Source organism: Bufo gargarizans, chromosome 1 (genome assembly GCF_014858855.1).
Source record: "Bufo gargarizans isolate SCDJY-AF-19 chromosome 1, ASM1485885v1, whole genome shotgun sequence".
NCBI lineage: Eukaryota > Metazoa > Chordata > Amphibia > Anura > Bufonidae > Bufo > Bufo gargarizans.
Genome location: NC_058080.1, coordinates 369,055,331 through 369,070,146, shown reverse-complemented (window position 1 = coordinate 369,070,146; position 14,816 = coordinate 369,055,331). Strand labels below are relative to the sequence as shown.

The window sequence follows — 14,816 nt, the reverse complement described above, 5'->3', positions numbered from 1 at the left end:
GGGTACATACAGTATGATTTTTGGTTGCTCTATATATTGTGAGGCAAGATAACAAAAAATAGCTGTCAAAGTTCATCTGACAGGTTAGGTCACATGGTATTTTTATAGAGCAGGTTGTTATGGACGTGAAAATACCAAATATGACTTTTGGTTTGTTTCAGTTCTACATAATAAAGCATTTTAGAAAAAAAAAAGTTTTTATTTTTTATTTTTGGGTGACTATCTTATGTAAGTGCTTATTTTTTTCAATATGAGATGACGGTTTGATTGGTACTATTTTAGGGTGCATATGACTTTTTGATCGCTTGCTATTACACTTTTTGTGATGTAAGGTGACAAAAAATTGCTTTTTGACACACTTTTTATATTATTTTTTTTTTACGGTGTTCACCTGAGGGGTTAGGTCATATGATATTTTTATACAGAAGGTTATTAAAGATGCAGTGATACCTAATATGTATACTTTAACTTATTTAAGTTTTACACAATAACAGCATTTTTGAATTTAAAAAAATCATGTTTTAATGTCTCTATTCATATTTTTAATTTTTTTTATACGATTGTCTTAGGTAGAGTCTCATTTTTTGCGGGATGAAATTATGGTTTGATTGGTATGGTTTTGGTGTGTGTATGACTTTTTGATCACTTGCTATTACACTTTTTGTGATGTAAGGTGACAAAATAATTGCTGACACCTGAGGAGTTAGTTTATGTGATATTTTTATACAGCAGGGTCTTACAGATGCGACGATACCTTATATGTATATTTTTTTCATTTATTTAAGTTTTGCACAATAACAGCATTTTTTTATTTAAACAAAATCATGTTTTAGTGTCTCCATATTCTGAGAGCCATAGTTTTTTTAATTTTTATACAATAGTTTTAGGTATGGTCTCATTATTTTCAGGATGAGATGATGGTTTGATTGGTACGATTTTGGTGTGCGTATGACTTTTTGATCGCTTGCTATTACACTTTTTGTGATGTAAGGTGACAAAAAATGGCCTTTACACCGTTTATTTTTATTTTTACGGTGTTAACCTGAGGGTTTAGGTCATGTGATATTTTTATACAGAAGGTTCTTACGGATGGCGATATCTAATATATATACTTTCTCTTATTTAAGTTTTACACAATTCAAAACAATCATGTTTTAGTGTCTCCATTGTCTAAGAGCCATAGTTTTTTTATTTTTAGGGTGATTGCCTTAGGTAGGGTATCATGAGATTTTTTATACGATTGTTTTAGGTATGCGCTCATTATTTGCAGGATGATATGATGGTTTTATTGGCACTATTTTGGGGTGCATACGCCTTTTTGATCGCTTGCTATTACACTTTTTGTGATGTAAGGTGACAAAAAATAGCTTTTTTTACACCGTTTATATGTTATATTTTTACAGTGTTCAGCTGAGGGGTTTGGTCATGTGGTATTTTTATAGAGCAGGTTCTTACGGACGCGGCGATACCTAATATGTCTACTTTCTTTCTTTTTTTTACATTTAACACAATAAAAGCATTTTTGAAACAAAAGTTTTAGTGTCTCCATAGTCTGAGCCATAGTTTTTTTATTTTTGGGGCGATTGTCTGAGGTAGAGGCTAATTTTTTGCGGGATGAGGTGCCAGTTATATTGGTATTATTTTGGGTGGCATATGCTTTTTTGATCAATTGGTGTTGCACTTTTAGTTGTAAGGTGACAAAGTGTTTTTTTTTTAGCACAGTTTCTATTTATTTATTTTTTTACAGTGTTCACCTGAGGGGTTAGGTCATGTGATATTTTTATAGAGCTGGTCGATACAGACGCGGTGATACCTAATATGTCTACTTTCCTTTTTTTCCCTATTTTTTTTTTTCTAACTTTATTTTGGGAAAAGGCTGTTTGTTTTTTACTTGAAACTTTTAATTTTTTTATTATAAAAAAACACTTTTTTCACTTTTTATTACTTTTTATATTTGTCCCACTGTGGGACTTCACCTTTTCAGGGTTTGATCCCTGTTTTAATTCAGTACAATGCATTCTGTATTGTACTGAATTGAACTGTCAGCATCTTACACAGTAAGACGCTGACACTTGCCTTGGAGACCCATCCCCTCAGGCTGGATCTCCTGGGCTTCCATAGCTGGCAGACCCCGATGCCTGTGTTAGGCATTGGGGCTGCCATGGCAACCATCGGGTCCCCGCCACCGCAGCGCGGGAACCCGATGGCTAAGGATAGGGAGCGCAAACCTCCCATATGCCTCGGTCAGCGCTGACCGTGGCATTTGAGGGGTTAATCCACCGGTTTATGCTGGTGGATGCAGCAGGGATCCGGCTGTCAGTAACAGTCTGATCCGTGCTGCTGATCGCGTCACCGCACATGGGGGGAGAATGCTCCTGGGGCGCAAAGTACTGGCCATTGGGGACGAGCATTTCGTCCTGGGTCCTTACATATATTAAAACTTCATTTTTCTCAGCAATGGGGGCACATATAAACATGGCACCAACACAGATGCTTTTATCTGTCAATCACACATGTAACAGATCAGCCAGTTTCATAGGTACAAACCTGCTGACAGATGTCCTTTAAAGCCCAATTATACAGACAGAGTAAGCAGTTCATTCATTCCTGAAAATTGCCTGTTCCTTCTCAATAATCACCCCAATTTTTAACCCTAGGAGAGGGACCTTTACTCTCTCTGCAGTTCCCGATAACTGCCTGCTCCTTCCCAATAATCACCAATAATTGAATTGGTTTGGGACCCCCCCGGACACTGTTGAGGTCACCACGTTTTGCTTCTCTCTGGAGAAGATGGTAAGGCATGGTAAAACACAATGGAAAAATAAGTCCAGGGTTTGCAGTTAGCCAGTGTGCTTTATTACTGGAGGAACTCAAGTGCAAAATAATACAGGCAATGCACTGAGCTGGCTTCTCCAGTCTCCTCCCTGACAGAAGAAGGTTTTATGCTGAGGAAAGGCCTGGGCTGGCTATCCCCCTCTCTCTCTCTCCCTCACAAGGCTGGTACCCTTGCCAAGAAGTGGCTCATGGTTTGTGGCTCAGTTGTCCAGCTGGCTCCCTGGTCAAAGGGCTGGTGACCCAGGGTCTGTGGCAGAGTATCCCCATCTAAGTATTTTCTTCTAGTCACTGGTGCAGTCTGGCAGAGGTTCGGCAAAAACGCTTCCGTTACTGATAATACAACCATCTGCATCCGTTATGAACGGATCCAGTTGTATTATCTTTAACATAGCCAAGAAGGATCCATCATTAACTCCACTGAAAGTCAAAGGGGGACGGATCAGTTTTCTATTGTGTCAGATTGTGTCAGAGAAATCGGATCCATCATGACCCACAATGCAAGTCAATGGGGACGGATCAGTTTTGCTCCGTATCCCAGGATCGAAAGCATGCTGCGGTTTGCTCTCCAGTATGAGAAAGGAACGGAGTGCATTTTAGAGCATTCCGTTCTGTTCAGTTAAGTTTTGTCCCCAAAGACCATGAATGGGGACAAAACGGTAGCGTTTTTTTTTCCCGGTATTGAGACCCTATGACGGATCTCAATACTGGAAAATATTAACACCAGTGTGAAAGTATGAAAGTAGCCTTAGTAAAAACTGATACCTATCTGCAGACAACTAGGTGCTCTGACTGATCTACTTTTATAAAGTTTCTAACTGATCTAGAACTATGATTTGGCTGTGCATTAAGTCTTTCCAAAATTCTGTGCAAATACAGTGCAAGAACAGTGGAAACAAGACATTTCATATACAATGCAATTCCAAATATAAAACAGCACGAGTGCACACAACGACATAAATCACAGTGCAGTAAAGTAGTGAATTGATGGCTTTGCATAGCAGCAATAGAGGCAAATGTCCAGACTCCAAAGTGCCCCTGCTCCTGGGTACCACATCCCCATCTCCCCCTCTTAAAATTGCTAAGACACTAGCAGAAAAGTAGCACATAAATGTAGAATCAGCCTACATAAAGGACTGTCATGGAGATACATGATGGTAGGATTTTTTTAATGATGGCTAAGTGGCTTGTTTAAAAAACAAAAAACACTAGGACAGTAAGGAAAATGTTCATGTTATTTTTTAACTGATTTTATTAGAAGCATAATAAAAGCATCAAAACCAATAACATGTCAAAGCATATGGCAGGCAAGTACATGTTATTTTTTTTACCAACCTTGTCACTTGGGTTCTTGTATTAAAATCCAGAGACCTCATGGAACGTAGAACTTCAATGCATCCCATGTACTAAAAGGTAACACATGAAACAACAGAACTTGAAGCCTTTTCAGATGGAAAAACACACTTTTTAATATCTTTCTTAAAGGATGGCATATGATCGCTTAAAGCTATAGACCAAAGCTCATGACTTTGCGCTGCAATATCAGACACAGTATACAGTAGTAACTCAATTTCTGTAAGCCTTAAGGGGTTTGTCTGACCCAAGCACAATTATAGCTAAGGCCCTAAAAGTGATTAGCATAAAGAAAAAAAAGCCACTCAGCTATTCACGGGTGTTCCATTCCATCACAAATGGTCCTGTACCCTCTGCTTCTCCTATGGACCGGAAGTATGATGTCCCATCCCTCATTGTGTGCACTGCTGTAGTAATTCTCTGGACTCAGTGGCCATATGCCGCTTGGGGACACCTCATGGAGGAGGGAATTGCTTCAACAGTGCAAATGATAATGGCCAGGAAATCACAATTGTGGTCCACAAGGGACCAGCAAGTAGTTTTTTTTAAGCTAATCACTGTCAGGGCCATGAAAATGAGTGAGCATTGTGGTTCGAAAGGTGGAGTGGCTTAAAGGGGTTGTGTTATCTCAAGCATTGGTGGCATCGCTAGGATATTCCACCAATGTCAGAAAGTTGCAGGTCCCACCCCTTGGACTCACAGTTGAAAAGTGAAGGAGAGTCTCCATGTCTATGAGGTTGTCGAAAATAACTGAGCGGCACTCTCAGCAATTTTCAGAAGTTTCAGAAATGAATGGAAAGTGTTCTGCGCAAGTGCGGCCACCGCTCTATTCACTTCTATGGGGCCGACAGAAATAGCTGAGTAAGCACTGTTTTCAGCAGTCCTATAGAATTGAATGGAGGGTGGCCACCCATGCGCTGTCCGATCTCCTTCACTTTGCATGCGCTGTTCTAGAGATAGGTGCGGGTCCCAGAGGTGGGACCCATACCTATCAGACATTGGTGACATATCCTAGTGTATGAGGCGAAACATCCCCTTTAAGTTGCGATACTGTGCACCAGAATGCAACTATAAGGTGATATGAATTTAGACTAGACTGTCTAAAGATACACCAGACTTATCATCCAGCATTAGCCACTGTAATAAATTAGGTGCTTCTTTATGCTCTCTAGTCTAAGTTTACCTATCTTAGGTATTATTAAATTAGCACTAAGCAAATATGGAGTAAAATGCACAAGCACAAATTTAATGAGTGAGAATTAGGCTATGTTTACTGTATCCACGCACTGCCAGATTCCCATTGACTATAATGGCATCCAAGGGTGATCTGGCATAAAGGATTAAAGTTATGCCCCCTGAGAGCCCCATTACAGTAAGAAAGATCACTTAGTGCTAATCTTAGAATAGTGCTGCCCTCTTAGTTGCCCCTCACAATAGTGCTGCCCTCTCTGTGTTCCTTACAGAAATGAATGGAACATGCTGGGAGTTGTATTTTAGCCATCACTGCTCTGGTATGTACTTGATTCTCTTATTGTAACTGGGAGCAGGATATTGGAGCCATTGTTAGCCATTCTGGCACTGTGAAGCAATCAAGTCACTAAGGCCAGCCATACTGTTGGCTGAATAGCTAACTCTCCCATACAGACGCAGGCTCGGCTTGGCCAATCGTGCCTGTATAGTAAATGGAGAGAAAGCCACTGACAGGTCAACTGTCCGATTCCTTATCTACCTTAACATCTGCTGGCGGGGCAGTTGAGAGGCCCCATACACATTAGAGGACCATTCTCGGCAGAATTATTGGGCTCGGCCGATACACATCTAATAAGCATGACCGGCTTAAAGCGGCTTTCTGGTTATACTGACTTTTCAGCAAGTGCCCGCAGCCTGCCTGCTGAAACAGAAGATTCATACTTACCTGCTCCACGCAGGTCTAGTCCTCCACGATACCGCTGTTGTCTCCATTTTCCAGTCCCTCCACTGTTTACATCCAGTAGTGCATGGGCATAGTCACATGCACCTCTCCAGGCCATCATTGGCTTCAGCGGTGATGTGTTGCTTGTGGCCACATCACCTCAGAAGCCAGTTACTTGCTGGAGCAGTGCATGTGACTATGCCCATGCACCAATCACTGTGAAAGGTGCACCACAATGATATGCAACTGACAACACTGGCTAATCCCTCAGCCGTATCATCTCTCCCACTACCTGAGTGATTTCACTATGGAGGTATGTAGGAGTTTGGCTGTAAGTTGGATCTTATCACCTCTCAGACCATGTTCACACACCATAGGTAGTCTAGTGGTAGGAACCCATGCCACACTGAGATACCTTGACAGTGGTGGAAAAGGGCTCTGATGTGTTCCTGACAGGAATACATTGGCTAAAGTCTCAGTTCTTAACATCAGCCTGAGGGTCTAGCCAGTGTTGTCAGTTGCATATCATTGTGGTGCACCTTTTGCAGTGATTTATGTATTCTTATATTTTCATCCACATATTATTTCATCTTGTGTAGGATGTTTTTGTGGTGCATGTGGTCCGCTGCCGACATCCTCCAGTGTATGCATTTTTGCTGGGGATTACCGTTAGCAATGGATCACTTGCGGAGGAATTGCTCCCCCAATTATATACACGCCACAGCGTTTGGGGTTTTTGAGCATTTCCTCCCATTTAGGCCACTTTATTTCAGTTATGCCCATTCACCACAAAAAGAAAACCGTACGAGGACTGGAAGATGAAGGCAGTAGAGGCAGCAAGGGGGACCGGAGCGGCGTGGAGCAGGTAAGTACAGATCTTATGTTTCATCAGGTAGTCTGCGGGTATTTGCATAAAAATCATTATAACCGGAAAACTCCTTTTTGTCCTACAAGGATTGTGTATTTAGGATGGGTGGGACAATTTTTTATACTGATATATTATCAGTCACAAAGCCAAAACAAATATATATAGCTTTATTTCTGTAGACGCTGTGTTCACCTCATTCCACACTAAAGCAATTGGAAGAATAATCAGGATTCTGATTGTTGAAGGGATTGTGCAGGTTTAAAAAACCATGGCTTAATCACCCCGAAACAGCTGTCTGCAGATGAGATGCTGGCTTATTTAATATCCAAGTCATGTCTCAAGGCCTATTGAAAGGGTTGAACATTGACTTATAGGATAGCTGCCTTACATCTGGTGGCATTAGAGGCAGAGCTTGCTGAGAGCTCATTTGCAACCCTTTCTTGCTTCCAGAAACAGCACCACACCTGTCCGTCCATAAGTAACTTGGCTGACTAGTTGTGAGGTCACAACTGCTTATCTAAAGAAATCACAGCTTATTTAACTAAACCCTATTTGTGATGTCACACTAGCTTAGCTGACCTAAAAACTTGTGATGTCACAGCAGTTACCTGTAAAACTGACTTGATATGTCACTGTTTCCTAAGTGATACACACTTGTCTGAAAACCACTTGTGACATCACTGAGGTATACCTCACAAACAGTTGTGCTGTCACTGCAAATACCTTGCTAAAACCCACTTGTGATGTCACAAGAGCACACCTGACTGAAAGGGGTGATGTCACAGCGGTTTACCAGACAGAATCACAGTTGTGAAGACACAACTGTTTACCTGAAACTTACTTAGTGTAGGTTACCCAAAAGGAAGACACCAACAACAGAGCGCCCCTGTACAAGAACTGTTTAAGGTCTCTTTAATCTCCAACTGCCATTAGCATTCATGGCTCACTAAAATACTGTTACTTAAAGACCAATAATTGTGAAGCATGGATATGATTCATTGTAGCTCCAAACATGTGATCTCGTAGAACTACTATTATTATTGCTAAAGCAGCAGTAGCACAAGTTGCATATACAATGCATTTGAAAATTCTTCTTACCCTTTCACTTTTTTCACATTTTGCTATGTTGAGGCATTGCATTAAAATAAAAAATAAAGTTTTCCCACATCATTCTGCACTGAATTCAACCATAATAAAATAAAAAATAATTGAAAACAGAATTTTTGAAATGTTTGCAAATTTATTAAAAAGGAAACATTTTGCATGGACATAATTATTCAGACCCTTTGCTATGACACTTGAAATTTAGCTCTAGAGGCCTCCCATTTCACTTGAACATCTTGTTTCTACACCTTGATTGGAGTCCATCTGTGGTAAAGTTAGTTGATTGGACATGATTTGGAAAGACACACCCCTGTATATATAAGATGTCACAGCTGACAATGCATATCAGAGGAGGAAAGAACTGGCTGTAGAGCTCAGAGACAGGATTGTGTGGAGGCACAGATCTGGAGAAGGGTATAAACAATTCTGCTGCACTGAAAGTTCCAAAGAGCACAGTGACCTCCATAATTCTGAAATGGAAGAAGTTTGGAACAACCAGAACTCTTCCCTAGAGCTGGCTGCCTCACCAAACTAAGTAATCTGGGGAGAAGGGTCTTGGTAAGTAAGGTGACTAAGAACCCAATGGTCACACTGGTTGAGCTGCAAAGATCCTATGTGCAATGGGAGAAACTTCCAGAAGGTAAACAATTATTGCAGAACTCCACCAATCTGGGCTTTATAGCCGAGTGGCCAGTAAAATGCCTCTTCTCATAAAAAGAAGCCCGTCTGGAGTTTGCAAAAAAAGCATCTAAATGACCATCAGACTTCTCTGGTATGATGAAAACAAATTTGAACTTTTTGGCCTCAATTTTAATTCTAAGCATCATGTCTATAGGAAACCAGGCACTGCTCATCACCTGCCCAATACAATCCCTACAGTAATGAATGGTGGTGGCACCATCATGCAGTGGGTGTGTTTTTCAGGGGCTGGAACAGGTAGACTGGTCAGGGTTGAGGGAAAGCTGAATAGAGCAAAGTACAGAGATATTCTTAATGAAAACCTGATCCAGAGTGCTCTGAACCTCAGAGTTGGCCGAAGGTTCACCTCCCAACAAGAAAATGACTTAAGCTGCAGGTAAGGGTACAGGTCATCTTTAAGGCTATAATCACTGCCAAAAGTGTTTAATAGTGTTGAGCGCAAATTTTTTGCGAATATCGGCACTTCGCTAATTCACGAATATTTCGAATATAGTGCTATAAATTCGCTATTTCGAATATTTTATTTATTTATTTTTTTTATATTTTTTTCTTTCCCACTTCCCAAAAGTCGTTTTTACCTGTCCTTAGGATTCCTGGCTTCCTGGCTGCTCCAGTCAGTGCCCGTTGCCGCTTCTGCCGACTTCCATGCTCATGGAGAGTCCCCATCACCATGGGAACGCCTCCATACTAGAATGTACTGTCGGATTTGAGAATTACGTTGAAATCGCAATGCAATTAATATAACTTGAAGTAATCGCATAGACCTGGTTTACTATGGTTGGCTTGGTAGAATTAGCGAAGATGAGGAATATGATGAATGTATTCATCATATTCCTCAAAATGAGGATAACAAAATATTCTCCATCTTTGTTTTAGCTCCATATTCGTCAACTTCGTCAATTCTAGCAATCAATCAACTAGGAAAGTTGACTAGAGACAGCTAAGTTTAATTCGCTATGCGATAATATTACTTAGCTTTTTTTTAAATAAATAAAATAATTATAATACTTGATAATTATTACAATTATTCTATTTATAAAAAAAAGCAAAGTAATGTAATCGCATAGCGAATTAAACACACCTGTCTCTATAGTCAACTTTCCTATTTAATTGCTAGAATTATCGAAGTTGGCGAATATGGAGCTAAAACGAAGATGGAGAATACTTTGTTATCTTCGTTTTGAGGAATATGACGAATACATTCGTCATATTCGTCATCTTCACTAATTCTAGATAGCAAACCAATAGGAAAGTTACCTTAAGTTAAAATCGCAATACGCGATTATGTAAATCGCATATTAATAGCGATAACTAGAATAATGACGAATATTTGATTTCGACGAATATTCAAGCGAATATTCGCGAATTTCGTCGAAATCGAATATGGCACCTCCCGCTCATCACTAGTGTTTAAAATAAGTCCTGAGTAAAGGGTCTGAATACTTATGTCAATGCAATATTTTAGTTTTCCTTTTCAGTAAATTAGTAAAGATTTCAAACATTCTGTGTTCACTTTCTTACTATTGTGTGTTGAGTGCAGAATAATGGAGAAGAACTTTTTTTTAACAAGGCTGCAAAATAGTTTCTGAATGGTACATGCATCTCCATTCTTGTTGCTAATATGAAAAATCATAGTTCATATTTCAGTTTAGAAACTTTTATTATGCACCCAATGATAAGTTAGTGGGGTGTATTTCGTGCCCCTGGGTTCTATCAGCTGTCAGATATGGCACGTACACAGATTCCATTATGAATGAAATTCATGATGCAGATGTTAATAGAGGCTTTACTGTGATTTTCATGGGCCTCGGTGATTAAGACTGACATTTCCATCTCAACACTAACATCAACAAAGTGTTGGGGTCTTCAGCACAATCTTCAGAAGGCATTAGGACAGAATCAAAAATTGTCTGTGGATTGCCAAAAACATACCTACCGTGGTCCTACTGTGGACCTACCACGTGGCAGATTATCAACTAAATTACAATTATTCTGATATGCTACTATTTTTGTTGTGTGACAGATTACATGAGACTAAGCAAGGGGGTGGCACTATACAAATCAAGACATCCATACAGATTGTCTGATTTATTAGTAAGCGAGTTTATGTGTTGGAAAAATAAAGATAATGTGGCCAACCGCTTTAAAGGGGTTGTTTGCTTTTTACTATTGATGACCTATCCTCAGGATAGGTTATCAATATCAGATTGGCAGGGGTCCAACTCCTGGCACCCCAACCAATCAGCTGTTTGAAGAGAAAGCAGCGTTGCCTTCTCTGCTCTGTTTTTTGTCATTACAAGTATTGAGTCCTGAGGATAGGTCATCAATAGTAAAAAGCAGACGACCCCTTTAAGGTTCTGAACTAGAGGAATTTTTCTGTACCATGATCCCCCAGTAATTAATACAATCTTTTTACCCAAAAGCTGCATTAACATGCAGCAATTTTCTCCTCTGTATGGGGATGAGTAGTCAATGTCCCATACAGATTCATTGTTTTTAGGCAGCAGATCCCAGTTTATCCCTGATGCCTGATTAGGTGTCCACATCATCTATGCTTTCACCCGAAGAACAATAGTTTCCTCGTTCATCGGGTGATTGGAAGGGACCTTTACATGCGGCAGTTATCAAAAAGAGCATTCTTATGAATGACCCTTCCTGATAATTGCCCCAATTTTTGGCCAGTGTAAAGGAGTGTTTTCAGGAAATTGTATAAAATTCTAAATGCACTCCGCCTGATGAACATAAAATAAGATTAAAGTTATTGATATAAAAAATACTAGAAATGCAGATGGAAAACATAATATGCATATTGATAAAGGCCTGCCCCACCACAAGTCATGGTCTCCTTGTCAATGTATTCAATTAAAAAGCAACAGAATGAGTATTTCACTTCCTAATAGATGTATAGTTATGAGGGTTTTTTAGAATTTTCTAGACCTCCATGGTTAGAAAGTAGCCTGACCTTCCCTCTTAAGGGCAATGATAGACATGTGTAAAACAGACGTGGATGACGGGGGAGGCCCCATGTGACTTCTAAGTGATGTGTGCATTTGTGTCTCCAGATGATCTCATCCTATTAGCTTGCCATATATGATGCGTACATAAAACATGTGATGACACATTGATTAGCTCATTATTAAATTGAAAAGAATAGTCCTTTATGAAAAGGACAGAGTAAGCAGATCCTATGACATAAAATACATTAATGGTTAATGGGAAATTTGCAAGTTGGTGCAAATATTATTTCTAATCCTGTTCTAAAATCAAAAAGATAACATTGCAGCTCATTTTATATTCCTCAGACCTCATCCTATTACATCATCTCTCTGGTATCCCTATTTCTGCATCTTGGTCTCGTCTTGTAATGAAATTGATCTAATTTAGCAGCAAATTTGAAAATCTCCAGAAGATATGTCAGAAGGAGAACACCCTTCTGGTTTAGCTCATTAACAGACATAATGAGAAAAGTAACAAAGGGGATCCAATGAAAATTTCCTCTTATAATATCATGTACATGACATGAAGCTGCCAAGATCAGAAGAGATCTATCAGTACAGAACTGATAGGGAGCAGAGTGAATTCTGTAAATGTATTGATACCATCGGTCAACCTCTGCAAATATCCTGGAAATACCCTAAAATAATTCTGACATTGAGCAATCTTATAGATTATACTAAAGAATATATTAATAATACATTATTTTAAGGCCACACACTAAAAATGATATGATATTGTCAGTGGTATGGTTGGTGATGCTGGGAGGACTATGTAAAAATAAAAGGTGTTCTAGAATGTAATATGGTTTCACCAGCCCTTCCTTAGCTCCTTCAAAACAAAGAAGCCATCGTCCAATCGGCGCACAGCAAAACAAAGGCGAAAAACATTGCATCAGCACTTTTACAAATCAGCACTAAGGAAGCAAAGAACTATCCAATTAGGTAGCAGAACATAACACTGCGCAGTGCTCTCGCAGTGCCGAGCCATTAAAGGGAAATGCACAGATATGAATGTTGCGGGACATAGGGCGTATCATTTAAAGTGTTTAGGGCCTTCAGGATGGAATAAGTTAATGTGATATTGGCCATCGTAACGAAGTGCAATCTTTCTAGCTGTATATCACCACCTTTGTCTTAGGTTTTACTTACCTAATTCAGATGAATGGCCTTCAGTCTCAAGTTTATTGTTCCCTATACCTATTTTGTAACATTATTGCATCTGTTTTACTCTCAGAAAGCCCCACCCTATATGTTTATTCATGTTCCTTCTTTCTACTTATTTGAACCTTGGTTCATTGTATTACCACTTACCCTCACAATATAAGATACTCCAGGTCCTTGCAATCGATCATCAGGATGAAGCCATCCCTGAGCTGGTTTGCTGATCAAAGTCCCTTTACGAGTCCATTCTTCCCCTGGCAATTTATATGTTTCTGTCCGAGAAGCTTTTCTGCCTCCTCCTCCTGCTCCTCCTCGCAACCGGTTTATCACCTGCAGAGTACAAGGTGTCGAACAAACAGGATCACAGGCTCCAAACACTGATCCTAGTCCCCCGGAAGCTCCTGACTTTTCCAGGGACAGATCCTTGCTAGCACTAGATGGGGATCGGCTGAGGAAAGCTGCAGGACTTGAGAATTTCCATTGTCCCATCCTGGGTATCATCATGCAGAAGGTTGTAGCTACATCCTGCTCTTCTGGGCATTGAGGTTCTGAGAATGGTTGACCCAATGATGAAGATGTGCTTTGTGTACCAGGATCCACTTGTCCACTCATAGCTCCGGCTGGCAGAGTTGTCTGTTCCTCTGATGAAGTTACAGACTCATTGCGAAAGCGTCCATACTTGGAGTCAGCCAGCATGCCGTGTGCTGGGATCCATCCAGAGCTTTCAGAGTGATAGCTTCTCTCTCTCTCATTCCCTCCTCCTGTTCTTCTCTTCTCCCTCGGGAGGATCCACTCTCACAAGATGATGTCATTCTTATATTACTCATGTGCCCCCACCACATGCAACATCCCAGCTCAGGTCAGCAGAACCTGCCATAGTATCAACACATCCCCCACCCTTTAAAAGAAAGCCATACATAGCAGGATTGTTAATAAAAAAGAAATGTAAAAGGTTTACATTATACAGATTATAATATAATGCCTCATGTCATGTACTATAGTAAAGTTTTTGTTTATCTTGTGAATGCCTTGCCCTTCTCTCCTGGAAGGTTTCTAAGCAACCAGAATCTCCAGAAAACAAGGTTTTACATATTCTGGGCTCCAAAAACTGCATACTAGGAAGGACTGGCAACTATGATGCTTCTGTAAATTATCTCATATTTTATAGTTCACGTTACATTGAATGTTCTGCTCTACAAATGTCTGGAGTATACAATAATCTCTGTGAAGTATGAGAAGGTGAATGTATTTCTCATTTTATGTGTTTTTACATGTATCAGCAGGATATAGAATATACAGGTATCTATATAAAATGGCCTGATAAAGTGGTACTTAAGAAATATATGTGAAGACCTGTCTATGTATAAATGTTACTTGAATAAATATTGTCACTTTGAAATTGAGTGCTGCCCCTCATCTTTTTATATGTGGCATGTCATGCCACATACAAATATACTCAAAAAGGCCTACTACAAAAAAAAAACATTCTGGCCAAAAATCAGGAGTAGATATGATGTTCCCTGCAAAATACCTCTCAAGTTTCTCATTTCAGGAACCAGAATGTTATACCTCTATCTCAAAAGTGTGAACCGCTACTGGCACTGGACCATCAAGGGGAGTCATCGACAGCAAAGTTGACTATGGCGAGGTTGGGGGAGCAATTAGTTTTATGAGCTTGCATGATGTGAATGTGCCACATGTATGCGTAAATGTCAAATGTGCACATGAAAAGCTTGGAACAGAAATCTGAAAAAAAATATAAGAATACAACATTGGGTGAACTTGATGACCTTTAGAAGGGCTTTACACTCATCGTATAGCTGTTAAAGGGTTTGTCTCACCGTAACTTCTATCTATATTCCTTATCAGGGCATATGGATATCATAGAACG

At 39.8% G+C, this 14,816-nt stretch overlaps 1 protein-coding gene across 1 annotated transcript in view; it reads right to left on the bottom strand.

Moving 5' to 3' along the window:
• The window catches only part of SHC2 (SHC adaptor protein 2), a 71,972-nt gene extending 58,351 nt beyond the window's left edge, over positions 1-13,621 (bottom strand). Inside the window, exons 1-2 of the mRNA XM_044284551.1 lie at positions 13,076-13,621; positions 4,168-4,238 (exon numbers count right to left, since the gene is read on the bottom strand). Of these exons, the coding sequence (XP_044140486.1) occupies positions 4,168-4,238; positions 13,076-13,621 (617 nt within the window). The remainder of the gene's footprint in view (positions 1-4,167; positions 4,239-13,075) is intronic.
• Positions 13,622-14,816: the final 1,195 nt, after the last annotated feature.